Source organism: Achroia grisella, unplaced genomic scaffold, assembly GCF_030625045.1.
Source record: "Achroia grisella isolate CSIRO2021 unplaced genomic scaffold, CSIRO_AGI_Agris_v1 utg5611, whole genome shotgun sequence".
Lineage (NCBI taxonomy): Eukaryota > Metazoa > Arthropoda > Insecta > Lepidoptera > Pyralidae > Achroia > Achroia grisella.
The window spans coordinates 61,058-75,306 of NW_026712942.1; the positions used below are offsets into that span (position 1 = coordinate 61,058).

At 34.7% G+C, this 14,249-nt stretch overlaps 1 protein-coding gene across 1 annotated transcript; it reads right to left on the reverse strand.

The window, feature by feature from the left end:
- Positions 1 to 460: 460 nt before the first annotated feature.
- On the reverse strand, positions 461 to 13,163 carry LOC131848569 (DEAD box protein 52 homolog). Its single transcript, XM_059198484.1, has 12 exons — positions 12,998 to 13,163; positions 12,387 to 12,629; positions 11,626 to 11,811; positions 10,942 to 11,194; positions 9,836 to 9,908; positions 8,959 to 9,171; positions 6,299 to 6,411; positions 5,287 to 5,387; positions 2,468 to 2,613; positions 2,006 to 2,086; positions 1,127 to 1,270; positions 461 to 707 (listed from the first exon to the last, which is right to left on the reverse strand). Exons 1-12 carry the CDS (start codon positions 13,073 to 13,075, stop codon positions 464 to 466), a joined length of 1,875 nt encoding a protein of 624 aa, XP_059054467.1. The 5' UTR covers positions 13,076 to 13,163; the 3' UTR covers positions 461 to 463.
- Between the last annotated feature and the right edge of the window lie 1,086 nt (positions 13,164 to 14,249).

The window sequence follows — 14,249 nt, forward strand, 5'->3', positions numbered from 1 at the left end:
ACAGATCACACATAATAACACAATTTTATAAATCTTATGTCGTATTATGTATTGTCTATTCTTATGAACATGTTGTGTGTGATTAGTAACAAACAAATAAACGATATATCTACCTATCTATCTATCTAGATGTACAATATCCTATAGGAACACATGCATTAGCAGCACCTATCTATCTATCTAGATGTACAATATCCTATCTGTACTAGGAACACATGCATTAGCAGCACCTATCTATCTATCTAGATGTACAATATCCTATCTGTACTAGGAACACATGCATTAGCAGCACCTATCTATCTATCTAGATGTACAATATCCTATCTGTACTAGGAACACATGCATTAGCAGCTACAAAGATTTATGTAACAATTGGGAAGAGGGACGACGACGGCAGTGGTACGGTTGTACATACATAATAAAAGAGGTAATTTCATAAACATTACATATATTTAAAATAACATCATTTACTAGTTTTCTTCACTTTATTCGCGAGCACTTTCTTCTTTCTTCTCTTGAGATTAGATTTCTTTTTATTCCTATTGCCATTATTTTTGTTTGCTTCACCAGATATTTTACTATTTCTATTATTTTTGTTTCCTTCAACTGCATTTATTTTCCTAAGTTTATTATTCTTTCCGCTTTTGACTATGTTCGTGTCTTTTGTTTCAGCTTTGTCTGTATGTTTGTCACCTTCCAATTTCCTCCTGTGAATTAAGTAGAGTAATAGTAATTTATGTTAATTAGTTCTACATGTGGTGGTAAACGGTAGTCTACGTAACCTATGGATGCCTGAAACACCAAGGATGCTATGTGGACCTCTTAGACCCTTAAGAAAAGGGGGCAAGAGGATTGTTAGTAATGTGGACTAATAACCCCATTGTTAGCAATGTACCATGTCAGGTTGACCTTCATGTGGTGGAAACCATCGCGATAAATTCATGGTGAATTTACCACCATGAGCTAACTGACCTGACCTTATGCTCATCTTATCATCCTCCACTGGTGCCCTGCCAGCGTAAACAGCGCAGGCGGGTGCACCATTCCATTATCATCCATAAGACCCTTAAGAAACCTTTCATTTGTAGTGCCCGAGAGAGTATTACAAAACAGTACAAGCACTCACTTGCTGGGTTTCTCGAGTGCAGTGGATATTTTGTCGCGGTGCGGTGCCTTCTTCATAAGTTTCTTCCTGCGGTTCGGGTCCTGTTTGAGTTTCAGCATGTACTCTGGTACATCGCAGCCGGATTGTTTCATTACAGATGCAATGCTGAAATGGGTTTAATAAATAGACACTTAAGGTTGAATTTCCTTGTGTTGGTGTCTAGAGATAGTCTAGTAATGTGTCATATATATAGTCATTTCTTCATATAGGATTGATGGCCTCGATGGTCTAGCCGTTTAGCACATCGCTTTACTACCGACGGATCACGGGTTTGATTCGCGCACGATTAAAATATTTGTATTCATGTGTATGATTATTTGTATTGGTCTGGGTTTTTCTATACATATTATATATGTTATTAATAAAAAAACTATTTATGTATTTATATCTGTTTTGTAATACCCACAAGCAGCGCCATCTAATCGAACTCGGGACCACCGAAAACACCCGAAAACACATAGACCGATACATACAATCAATAAAAATGTTTGTATAGTGCGATATCGAACCCGCGACTATCGGAATTAAAGCGGTCTTGTAAACTAGGCCAATCAGTCATTAATACAAAAGTTTGTACCGTGCGAGGTATTGAACCCGCGACTATCGGAATTAAAGCGGTGTGCTAAACAGCTAGGCCAATCAGTCATTAATACAAATGTTTGTATTGTGCGATATCGAACCCGCGACCGTCGTAAGTAAAACAGTGTGTTAAAAAGGTAGGCCAATCAGTCATTAACACAAAAGCTTGTACCGTGCGAGGAATCGAACCCACGACTATCAGAAAGCGCTGTGCTAAACCGGCAAACCACCGAGGCCTGTACTTTGGACTCTTGGACATACCTCCTGAGGTTCACAACGTCATCTTGTGTGAAGAACGTGATGGCGCGTCCTCTTTGACCAGCGCGGCCCGCGCGGCCGATTCTGCAAACGTATATAATGCCAAATCTATACATATAAATAAAATTCGAGGTGTCTGTTTGTAATATTGAAATAACCGTTTTTTACTACATGCATATGAATATAAATACATACACCAAAATAACACGTTTTACAATTTTTGTATGTCTGTCTGTTTGTTCCGGCTAATCTATGAAATTGCTTGACCGATTTTGACAGGACATTTTTTGGCAGGTAGCTGATGTAATAAGGAGTAACTTAGGTTACCTTAATTTTATCAAAATTCTTTTAGTTTTTCTTAAAAAATTCATGTTAGCGCAGGGAGGTGCACAATTCCATTATCATTCATTAAAAAAAATGAGTATTCTAATTGAAGCTAAAACGATATGAGGGTAAAACACCGACCTGTGTATATATGCGATGGCGGAGGGCGGGAAGTCATAGTTGATGACGAGGTTCACTCCGCGGAAGTCGATCCCGCGCCCCATCAGCTCCGTACATATCAGCACCCATATGCGGCCCACGCGGAAACTACGCACCACGTTGTCACGCTATAATTTTATTAAAATTTAATTTTCTATAATTATTAACTTTTATATTGTTTGCGCCTGTATACCTATTTTCCTTTCCTTACGTCCTCTCCACATCTATCTCTTTCCTTGGCAAGGAATCTGAAAAGGACAGAGATGTTTCGCTCGAGCCCGATCGGCGAGACTCGGGCTGTCGCGCACGTAGTCATTCGGAGATCGTTGAACGGATCATAGTTTTTCATCCGCATTAAAATTAGTATTTTTGGACAATATATAAACTGATTTAGTATATTTTTGCATATAGACAATATTTGTGTGTTGTGAAGTGTCATAGTGTGCTGGTGCAGCATAGTACAAGAACGAGAGGACGGCCGGCCTCCGGGAAGACATCGAGTAATCCAGGTACCTTGCCTCCTTTCATCCTAAAAATCAAATATACAGTCCACTTCCACTTTCCATTTTCATTTGCGCATTTTATACACCATATATTATCCCTCGAAATTTATTTATTTATACTTTATTAAACAAAAAATTTTGTACAACAGGTGAGGTTATTGCCGTATGGTATTCTCTCTCAGCTAACCTTAGGGTATAAACAGAAAGCGCTATGTCGTATTAGCGAGAGCTGTTTTAAATTTACTTTTGTCATTGGAAATAAAATCTTTTAATTTCTAAGTTATAAAACATTAAATATTACTTTAATTAATTTATAAATTTAAAAAAATCAAAGACATTGGAACCATGTGGCATGTGGTGTGTATAATATAATATATTATACATAGAACACTTAGACCGATACAAACAATCATACTCATAAATATTTGCACCGTGCGAGGAATCGAACCCGCGGCCATCAGAAATGGGACGGTGTACTAAACCGCTAGACAACCGCAGCCACATGGTTCCAATGTCTTTGAATTTTTTTATAATTTATATATGTGTAGCATATCCTACTTGTTGTGCTGACCGTCCCAGTCCTCTGTCTCGCTCTGAGTTTGTCTAATCTAGACTGATCTAGTTTCACTGCTTTTGCTGTTTGATTTACTTAGAGTGAATGAAATACAGGGGGATTGAAATGCGTTATAAGAGTACCGTGTTATAAAGGGGGTTACCTTTATAACACGGTACTCTTATAACGCATTTCAATCCCCCTGTATAACTTGGGCTTCATATAAAGCGTGATTTCCTTCTATATTGAAATTTATAATTTTTTATTTATTTTATTTATTTATTTAATTAACACAATATAAACTTACAGCTAATTGCCAACACGTTTATATTTTAAAACTATTTATACTACTTAAAATTATACGATGATAAATATATACTTATTTTAGTAATTATGGAAGGCAAGGCTTCTGTATAAACGTCAGCATCTTGGACCTTACCTAAAAATAAATTTAAAAAATGCAATGCTCTCATAGTGGGAGAATTGCTAGCGTGGCTTGTGCACCGACGCGGTTGCAAACAGTCGGACACGACGACGAGTGACACTTCTCACGTAATTCGGAGGGATATTGAATCCTATCCGTTCTACAACTGCGGGATTATCTATTTGGTTGCGCAGCAGCAAACAGTAGTGGACAGCAAGTACTAGTTTCCTTCTAAGTAGTAATAAGTTCTAAGTTGCAATATCAATGCAATAAGTATAAGGTTAAAAAAACAACTGAGTATAGCATGAGACAAACAACTATAAATAAGTACATATATTGAACCGGTGGTATGCAACTATTATGGTGAGAGAACATGAAGGTACACGACGCCACGAATATTCAATAAAATTTATAACGTAAACGATTGTTCAAGTAAAGAGATAATTAAATTTAAATTGATAAGATGGTTACTCGAGCAAATGCATTAGTATAAGTTCTATATTATAGTTAAATTGTGAATTAAGTATAAGTAAAAATGAGTGTCCTCATTCGGAAACAAACTACAAAGCAGTTTGGCGATAATTGTAAAAACAAATTGTATATATGTAATACTTATAAATAAAAAAAAAAAGAGTAAGTAATAATGATTTGGTCATGTTAATTAAGTTGATGTTTTGTACAGTACAGTTCAGTTTTTTAGTTCATATGCATCAGTTTTTTATTTAGAATGTTTATAATTTAGTTTTGATATTAATATGACGTCCATACTTCTTTCTTAATATTCGATTTAAATCCCCTTTAGACAGAAAAAATTAAGTGCGAATAATTTATACGTAACGTGTTATAGGGGGTCGTAAAAAGACGTTATACGGGAATGCTCCTACAACGCGTTTTCCTGTAACGTCCAATCCACCGTATTATATAGAGGGGATGTTTAATTAGGGAATCTTCTATAATAACAATAAAATCTGTAATCAATATACTTCTTTATTTTGAAGCTTTAAATATACTTGTACTGTAGGTACTTCCAACCATTACATCACTTTAAAAAAACTTTTATAATGTATTTCAGTAATAAATATGACAATATATATATTTTCTTTACATTTCCCTTTTGGTCTCTATAAAATTATGTATTTTTTAAACTTTGTTTTTTTACATTTTGGCGCCAAAATATTTTTTACTTTTTTTTATTAATTTATCCACACTAAGGAACATCCTATACAGCTATATTGGTATTATAAACTCTTATTATTATTTTTATCAACATATAAATCGTAGGATATTTAACAGGGGTTATCTGCAGTTCTATTATATATACCTGTGCCTGCGTCCTGTCTGCGTGTATGACGTCCACATTAATCCCGTCGTATATTAACTCCTTAAACAACTGCTTCGCTCTGTCTTTGCTCTGCACGAACACTGTATTAAAGAGATATGAGCAAAATTAAAATAGGATTTATTATGTAAATGTAAGTTGGACTTTTTTCCGCAACAAGCCTCTCTAGGCCGTTGTACTAATAGAGGCGAGCAGGGGCGCGCCGGCCCCATACAGCGCCTGTGTGCGAAACCTATCAAGTGCTCATTTTTTCACAAATCTTTTTGTTTCATCTCATTTAATTTATTATTTGTTAATTTTTACCGAAATAAATGAGATGTAAGATTACTGTAATAGTATAGAAAAAAATAGAATAGAAAGTTTAAGATTTATAAATTAATAAACAGTCTATGTTTTTGCTCATAGTCAGATGCCGTTTTGCAATGATATCTTATATATAAAATTCTCGTGACACAGTTTTCGTTCCCATACTCCTCCGGCTTGACCGATTCTCATGAAATTTTGTGAGCGTATTGTGTAGGTCTGAGAATCGGCCAACATCTATTTTTCATCCCCCTAAATGTTAGGGGTAGTCCACCCCTAATTTTTTTATTTTATTTTAAGGCAAAACAACGTTTGGCGTTGAGCTAGTTAATTATTAAAAAGACGCTAAGGCGCGCCCTAATAAAGGACTGAGAATACGCTCCCGCCAACTGCGTCTGTCTCTTTCTCTTTTTTCTTCTTTAATGCGCGATGGCCTAAGACAGACTGCGACGAAGAATGCGCTCACTGCCGGCCACGTCTTTCTCTCTTTTCTTCTTTTGCGAAGGCCTACGACTGATTAAGAAAAGTTTTTTTTTATACTACTATGGTGGCAAATAGGCATACGGCCCATCTGATTGTAAATGGTTACCGTAGCCTATGGACGCCTGAAACACCAGGGTTGTCACACCGAGTTTTTTGGACGCAAGCTTGACCTTTTCTTCGTAAGTGTAAGAAAAAAACCATACTGTACCCAAAACTGGTGGCTTGAGCCCCTTCTGCACCAGTTGTCTGAACGCCACCAGTTTCCCGTTCTCATTGCCGCAGAACAGCAGCTCCTGGTCCACCAGATTTGTGGCTGCGTTCCTGGACACGAAACAATGGGGTTAAGTAACAGTTAGCTGAATATGCTTGGATAATTTTATATCAGTTCACATATGACATGACGTAATGACATATTGTAATTTAAATAATGTAAATTAAATATTGTAATGGATGAAAACTGATTGGTACAGTTTATGCTGTAAATAATATAAATGACGTAGTGGAGTAACTTGAAACAGTCATGCTCGCTATAAAGTTCAAACTTGTGGCGGCGTGGTGGGTTGGGTCGATGTGCCTAATATAGTTGAGTGCAATGATGACTGGCTCATCCGTCATAATCGTGAACGGGTGCTGCTTGTGGGGACTGGTCTGTTCAGGTTGCGAACACTGATTAGATTTTTATTTTTTTTCAATTGCATCTCCCAAATTTGAATTTAAATGAATATAATATTAATGTAAATATGTATGTACATTTAAAAAAAAATACAAACTGAGTTTCTTGTTAGTTATTCTCATCTCGAAATCATTCCAAACTGACGGTAGTTTTGACATATTATAAGTCTGTAATAGACTGACATGAATAAAGATATTTTGAATTTGAAATTATTGCAATATTCAGCCAACTAATAATCGCTGTGTGAATTGTCCAGGGTTATTATTATGCATGTATTTGCAAAAAAATATATCTAAGTAGGGGAGACCGGGGCCACAATTAACAAAAATTGCATTTTTCATTGTATCTCCGAAATTTTCCAACGTTTAGACCTGATCTTTAGGTCACATGTGCTGTAACTATTCAGGTATCATATTTTTAACTTAAATCAAACATAAAATAAACGATGCCTTAAATAGATTTTTTCTTAAATAAGTCGTATGTTAAATCTTACCCCGTGTTTGGGGCTAGAATTAACAGCTCTGAGGTAAGTATTAACGTCATGTTATACTAACGAATATGAAAAAAACAAATATATCTATGACATTATTTTTTATTAATGAAAGTGAAATCAATATAGAAGTGTATAGAGCACATTTTCTCATATGAATTGACATTACAAATTACAGAATATTTAAACATGAACAAAAACTTATAAATTCTTTAAAGTATTATAAATAATCAACAATATTTGGTCACTTTTATTAAAATCAGCAAATACTTATAAAAATATTAACGATTAAGAATATTGAGCATACAAATTATCTATTCATATTCATCATCGTTCGAAATACAATTCAGGCAAGTGAATGATGTGATATCACCTTTAATGCACTTAGTTTGGGCCCAGTCTTTACAAGAGATACATTGAATCCAATCACCACCTGAGAAATCACTATATGAAATACCACAAACAATACAAAGAGATTCGTCTTCTTCAGAATCACTACTTTCTTTTAATACTTTTCTCTTTGCCTTTTCTATTTTCTCTTTGTTTTTATTTATTTTTCTATCTCCCTTTGCCTTGCTTTTACCCTGTCCTTTACCCTTTCCTTCATCTTTTTTGTTCTCTTTGTTCTGTTTTTTTTCTGCTATTTTCCTCTTTTTCAGTTCTTTAATATGGTGTTCTTCTTCCAGAGCTTTTTTTCGGGCGTATCGCAGAGAATGGCAGATTTTTTGGCCCTTTTACGAGTAGGTGGAGCTCGTGGTGGAGGTTTTGGTAAAGGTCTTACAGTTTCAACCGAGAAGTCACCAACATCTCTCTGCATTCCTGATGGTCCAGCAACCGGCTCATTAGACATGTGTGAAATCACTTACATATTAGACATGTGTATAATTTCTAACTTTTTCCATAATTTCTTTCGCAGCCAACTCGTAGACCTCTAAGGATTTGGTTCCTCGAGTAGTTTTACGTTTGTATGTTCTCATTATGTAATAAAATGTAAGAAAAAAGAACATAAAACATAGGTATACAGTCGGATACCTTGTTAATACTAGCCACCATATCTGAGGTATATATTAACACGTTTATACTTACCCCGCCGATTTGTTAATTTTAGCCCCAAGGGTACATTTTTGGTTTTAAATAGCATAATAAAAATATTTTATAAAAATCTTGTCAATTGAGTTATATGGCATTATTAAGTATGAAATATACTCATAGGAAAACAAAAAAACATAATATTATGCCACATATTGTGAGCATAAATAAAAAAATTGTAAAGTTAAAAATGTTCGTTACTTGCGTAATAAAGTGGTCCAATACACAGCTCAGTCGCATAACGCGCGATGCACCACTGACCAATCCCGAGTCACGTGGCGTGATCTAGGCGACGATTTGAAGCAGGCGTTGTATGTTTAGTATGTATAGTTTTAGAGAAATTAGCTTGTTAATACTTGCCTCTGTTAATTGTAGCCCCGGTCTTCCCTACTTATATCAGTTGTCTAATACCCATAACAAAAGCTCTGCTTTTAGCTTAAGCTCTGCTTAGCTTGGGCCTAGATAGTGCCATGTGAATTGTCCAGAGTTATTTAGTATAAATTGAAGCATTTCTATCAGTTATCTAGTACTCATAACTCAAGCTCTGCTTAGCTAGGCACTAGATGGCGCTGTGTGAATTGTCCTGAGATTATTATTACTATTATCATTATATTACCTTTGGCCGACTGTGATGTTGACCAGTCCCCTGAGATTCCGTCTGGTCCACTTGGCGACGGGCGGCGTGTGAGTGGCACTAAACATCGCCACCCGGCGTTGCTTGCTGCCGCAGCACGACATGATCTGGTCGAGCTGCTGCCGGAAGTCTGACACCTGGTCTGCAGAACCCTCGAACAGCTTGTCCGCTTCATCGATGATGAGCCACCGGACCCTGGAAATATACAGTGTGAAAATTGGATAAAGAATAGTCTATACATATAAATAAAATTGGAGTGTCTGTTTGTAATATTGAAATAACCGTTTTATGTTACATGCATATGAATATAAACACGATATACCAAAATAACATTTTTTACAATTTTTGTCAGTCTGTCTATCTGTTCCGGCTAATCTCTGAAATGACTGGACCGATTTTGACTTCTATTGGCAGGTAACTAATGTAATAAAGAGTTACTTAGATTACTTTTATTTTAGAAAAAAAAAAGATCAATTCCATGCAGACGAAGTTGCGTGGGTCAGTTAGTATATATATATGTTCATTACATGCACTACATTCCCTTTTCTTATCCGTCATATTATATATATATATATATATATATATATATAATTCCGAGGATTGTCACTTATAAATGGGGAAGTTTACCCATTTAAAATAAGTAATTTTAAGTGACACAAGGGAAACTATATTTACATATATATATATTTATTAATACAAGTACAAATACCTGCCCCGCTCATAATGTGTTAATGTTACTTTCTCTACCCAAAGGTAATCTGGAAGATTGTTTAGCGATAAGACCGCCATTTGTATTAGTTTATGTAACATAAAGTTTAAATAAATAACCGCTACGCTATAAGCCTCTATTTTTACTTACTTGTCCAAAGTGATGCTGACATTGTCTTGATTAAGCAGATAACATAGGCGATTTGGCGTACTGATGACAATATCTGAAACAAATCACAAACACATTAACAACTACCCGTACGACTGAACACAAAGAATTCCTCATTTCGTGATGATTATCAACTACACAACGACACATTATTATTTACTAATGTGGTTTTACTTTGTAAAATATTATTTTTGTGTTTCAACAAAGAATTATTATTGTTGTTATATATATATATATATATATATATATATAATATATTATATATCTCCCTTTGATGGGGTGTTACACTTGTCATTGCGGGTGAATATCACCAACAATGACAATTATAATAGAAATTATTATTATGACAAAAATTTGCAGACTATTTTACAGGTTTATATAATTACAGCTTTTTGGAGAAGTTTATTATATATTTTTTTTTCTCAGTTTTTGCTGGTTTTTTCCACACTTACGGGCCGAAACCAAGTAAGTGCAGTGTACGTACGTGCGTGTGTACGTGCGTACGTGTGTGCGTACGTGTGTGCGTGCGTGTGTGCGTGCGCACATGTTTGCGCGCGTGTTTGAGTGTGTGTGTATTTATTGTGTGACTGGTGTTATATCCTTTTCATCTATTTCGAGAAATTTTCGGACAGTACGACAGGTATTTAAGATGGCAGCCTTTTGAAGGGTGATGTAGTGTTTATTATATATTTAATTGTTTCAGGCTATGATGTAGGTGATTAGGTATGATGCTGTGGATGAGAGGACTATGGGTATTATAAAAACTTATTCCTATTTCCAAATTCTTGTTACTTATTATTTTTATTATTATTATTAACTGTGTAGTATCAACTGCTCAGTGGTACAGTTCTAAAACACATTGTCTTAATTTCGATGAAGATCGCGGGCTCACTTCTCGCACAATACAAATATTTCTGTTCGTGGATATGAATACTGCGTTTTTTTTACAATTACCTTTTTTTTAATACAAACAACAATACTCATGAATATAACCGTTTGCACCGTGCGAGCAATCAACCATAGGAAGTAAAGCAGTGTGCTAAGTCACTACTAGACTACCGAGGCTGTCAAACTAGGTATATACTTACCACTTTTTCTAATTGTAGCTTCGCGTTCCTTCACTTTACTTTCTTTCATGTTTCGTACCACACTGCATCGTAGCTCAGTAGAGGCACTCAACCTTAGTGCCTCCCGGTAGATCTGATGTGCTAGTTCTCTCGTCGGACATAGGATTAAGGCTCTCGGGCCTCCTTGGGGTGCTCCTAGTGTGTGTAGTATAGGGAGAAGAAACGCTGCTGTTTTACCAGAGCCAGTCGGAGCACAGGCAAGTATTTGGCGGTCCTATTTTGTAAATAAAAATCATGAATGTAATACAAACAATTCATATGAACGTCAAATTTTTTATATTATAATGTTTTCCCTACTGTCCAGTTCAGTATATAGATCCAATTGCGAAGAACTGGTAAGAAACTCAATTGAATTACTTTTTTATTTCAAAAGCCAATTTTTTTAGAATGTTTTATATAGATGTCTATGACTAACAAATGATAATCCCATGCATGAACAACTATTGCCATGCACGCTCGTCATTCAAGTAATCCTTTAGTGAGTAATAGGCTTTACTCAGTAAATATTATTTAACAGATGTTTTGAATTTATTTAAGGGTAATTCCAGTATATCCCTTAGTACCTGATTGTAAATTTTTATACCTAATTTCTAATTGAAGTTTATATATCAAATCAAATAAATAGTTTGCTTTGATTTAACATACCTCCAACATACAGGGTAGAGTCTGTCGTTGTACAGGTGTGGGTTCACTGTACCCGCACTGTATTGCCGTGTTCACCAGCGCCTGCGACACATTGTACTGAGGCACAAGGTCTGAAAACTGCTTCAGAGCAGCGGGAACATGTCGACCAACAACTTTTATACCATACTCATTACGGAAGCGATTTTGCTGAAAATTAATGAAAATAAAAATTATAATTATAAATATTATAATTTATTATTGTATATATTATAATTGTGTATAAGAATTACAATACCATTTTTATACTTGTTTTGATCAGTCTTGTTTAGAATTTTATTAGTTTAGGTTATTTCATTTTCTTAATAATATAGCCCACGATAATTCCTACAGGTAGGTAATCAGATTTTCTACTATTGGTACAGTACACTTGATAGAAATATTTCATTATGTTTTTTAATACATATCTAATACACATAGAAAATTATACACATGAATATATATGTTTATTTCAAGTGATCGTCATATCCATGACCATTGCAATTTTGGCAAAGTACTGAAGTGCTACAGGACTGAGACCATTGAGAATTTCTAATAATTTCCCTTACCTTCCTAACAGACCATGGGCAAAATTAAATACTATAGATGGATACAATAGTGTTAAAATAGAATGTACATAAGTGTGTGCCACACTATATAGAAAATAAAGTTAAAATCCACACGGACGGAGCGTGGGAACTGCTAGTTATAAATATATTAATGCGTCTAGTACTCATGGTACTCACCTCTTCAAGCTCAAGTTTCTTTTGCAAATCCTCAGACTGTTCTTTTCTCTTCTTTTTTCTTTTCTTCTCTCCAATAATTACACCATCTACCAATTGTATGTCAGCATTTTCACTATCTGACCCTGAGTCAGAGGCTTCTGGTTCAGATAGATCTGAATCATTACCATCCTCTATTTCATGTTCATCTGGTTCTTCAATTTTAATCTTTAATTCTTCTTTTTTAACAGCTACTGATGGTTCCTGCTATGGAGTACAGGACACTAATATTTTAAAATCATCCATACATACATATAAATAAAACTGGAGTGTTGTAATATTGAAATAAGCGTTTTTCCTACATGCATATGAATATAAATACGGTACATACACCAAAATAATATTCTTTACAATTTTTGTCTGTCAGATAGACCTGTCTGTTTGTACCGACTAATCTCTGAAAAGGCTGGACCAATTTTGACGGGACTTTTTTTGGCAGGTAACTAATGTAATAAGGAGTACTTTAGGCTACTTTTATTTTAGAAAAATAAAGTTAAATTCCACGCGGACGATGTCGCGAAACAGCTTATAAACAATAAATAACAAAAATTAAGAGGTTATAATTGTATACTCACATTGTTTTTAATGCCCAGAACTCGGTGTTTGAAGGTTAGACCTTTCGTTAGTTTTTTAAATATGTCATAGGCGTCCATTGTTTAAAGATTTCTAGAACATTATATTATATTTTCTTTTAAAAACTTCGTTGAAGTACATGTGAAATGTTTTTCGAACACAACTTGACAAATTATACTATGAAGTATAACACATAGTGACAACTGTCAACACATGTCAGTTTGATCACAGTACAAATGTCAAGAATGACGTACACTCAGGTAAGTTAAAAATAGGGGCCACCACTATGTTATAATGTTATCAGTGTATATTATTGTTAAAAATATATTATTACCTTAAATAGCTATGTAAGACATAAAATAAATAGTCCACATGAGGGTCAAACTGACATGTTCACTCTCCCAAACTTCAGATTTATACCACAAATCCTATTATTCTACTAATACCCATTAGAAAATAAAATTAATAAATTATTTATATATAAAATATTTTATAGAAATTCATGAAGGAAGTTTTTCGCAGATGTTTTTTTTTAAAACGTTATCAGTGTTGGTTTGTAAGCTGTATTTCGGTTGTAGAGTGCAGTTTGTAATGAAATTACAGGATAAGCATGACATCTTAGTCCTCTGATCTCTTGACAATACTTTTTATTTCTATTCTATTTCTGACTACTCCATCTGGGATACCGACCGAGTTATCGAGACGGTAACGATATTATTATGATTATTATTTATGACACGACATTTCTAATGTAAAAATGTTGACTACTTTCTATTACTTCCACTGGTTCCAAAACTGAAACTCCTGAAACTGATTTTCAATAGAGCCATTTGGTTATTACAGTCTAGACAAAAATTTTGTTATCCAAAACCCCAATTTTAGCCTTTTGCATGTCGTACACATCTATACGTATAAATAAGATTGGAATGTCTGTTTGTTATATTGAAATAACCGTTTTTTACTACATGCATATGAATAGGAATACGGTACATACATACGAAATAACATTTTTTACAATTTTTGTCCGTCTGTCTGTTTGTTCAGGCTAATCTCTGAAATGGCTGGACCGATTTTGAAGTGACTTTTTTGGCAGGTAGCTGATGTAATAAGGAGTAACTTAGGCTACTTTTATTTTAGAAAAATGAAGTTAAATTCCACGCGGACGATGTCGCAGGAACAGCTTGTTATTAATATAGGTATTTGGGTAACGTTAATTTTATGCTAAATAAGGTATTTAACTCACTCGACGTTACG

What these genes read in the sequence shown, in the direction of transcription:
- LOC131848569 (XM_059198484.1), bottom strand. Translation starts at nt 13,075, where the DNA reads ATGGACGCCTATGACATATTTAAAAAACTAACGAAAGGTCTAACCTTC. An exon ending in GCTCAAGCCACCAGTTTTGG is followed by an intron (nt 5,388 to 6,298) that starts GTACAGTATGGT and finishes TCTTTAATACAG; the next exon opens with TGTTCGTGCAGAGCAAAGAC. An exon ending in GCCATCGCATATATACACAG is followed by an intron (nt 2,087 to 2,467) that starts GTCGGTGTTTTA and finishes ATACGTTTGCAG; the next exon opens with AATCGGCCGCGCGGGCCGCG.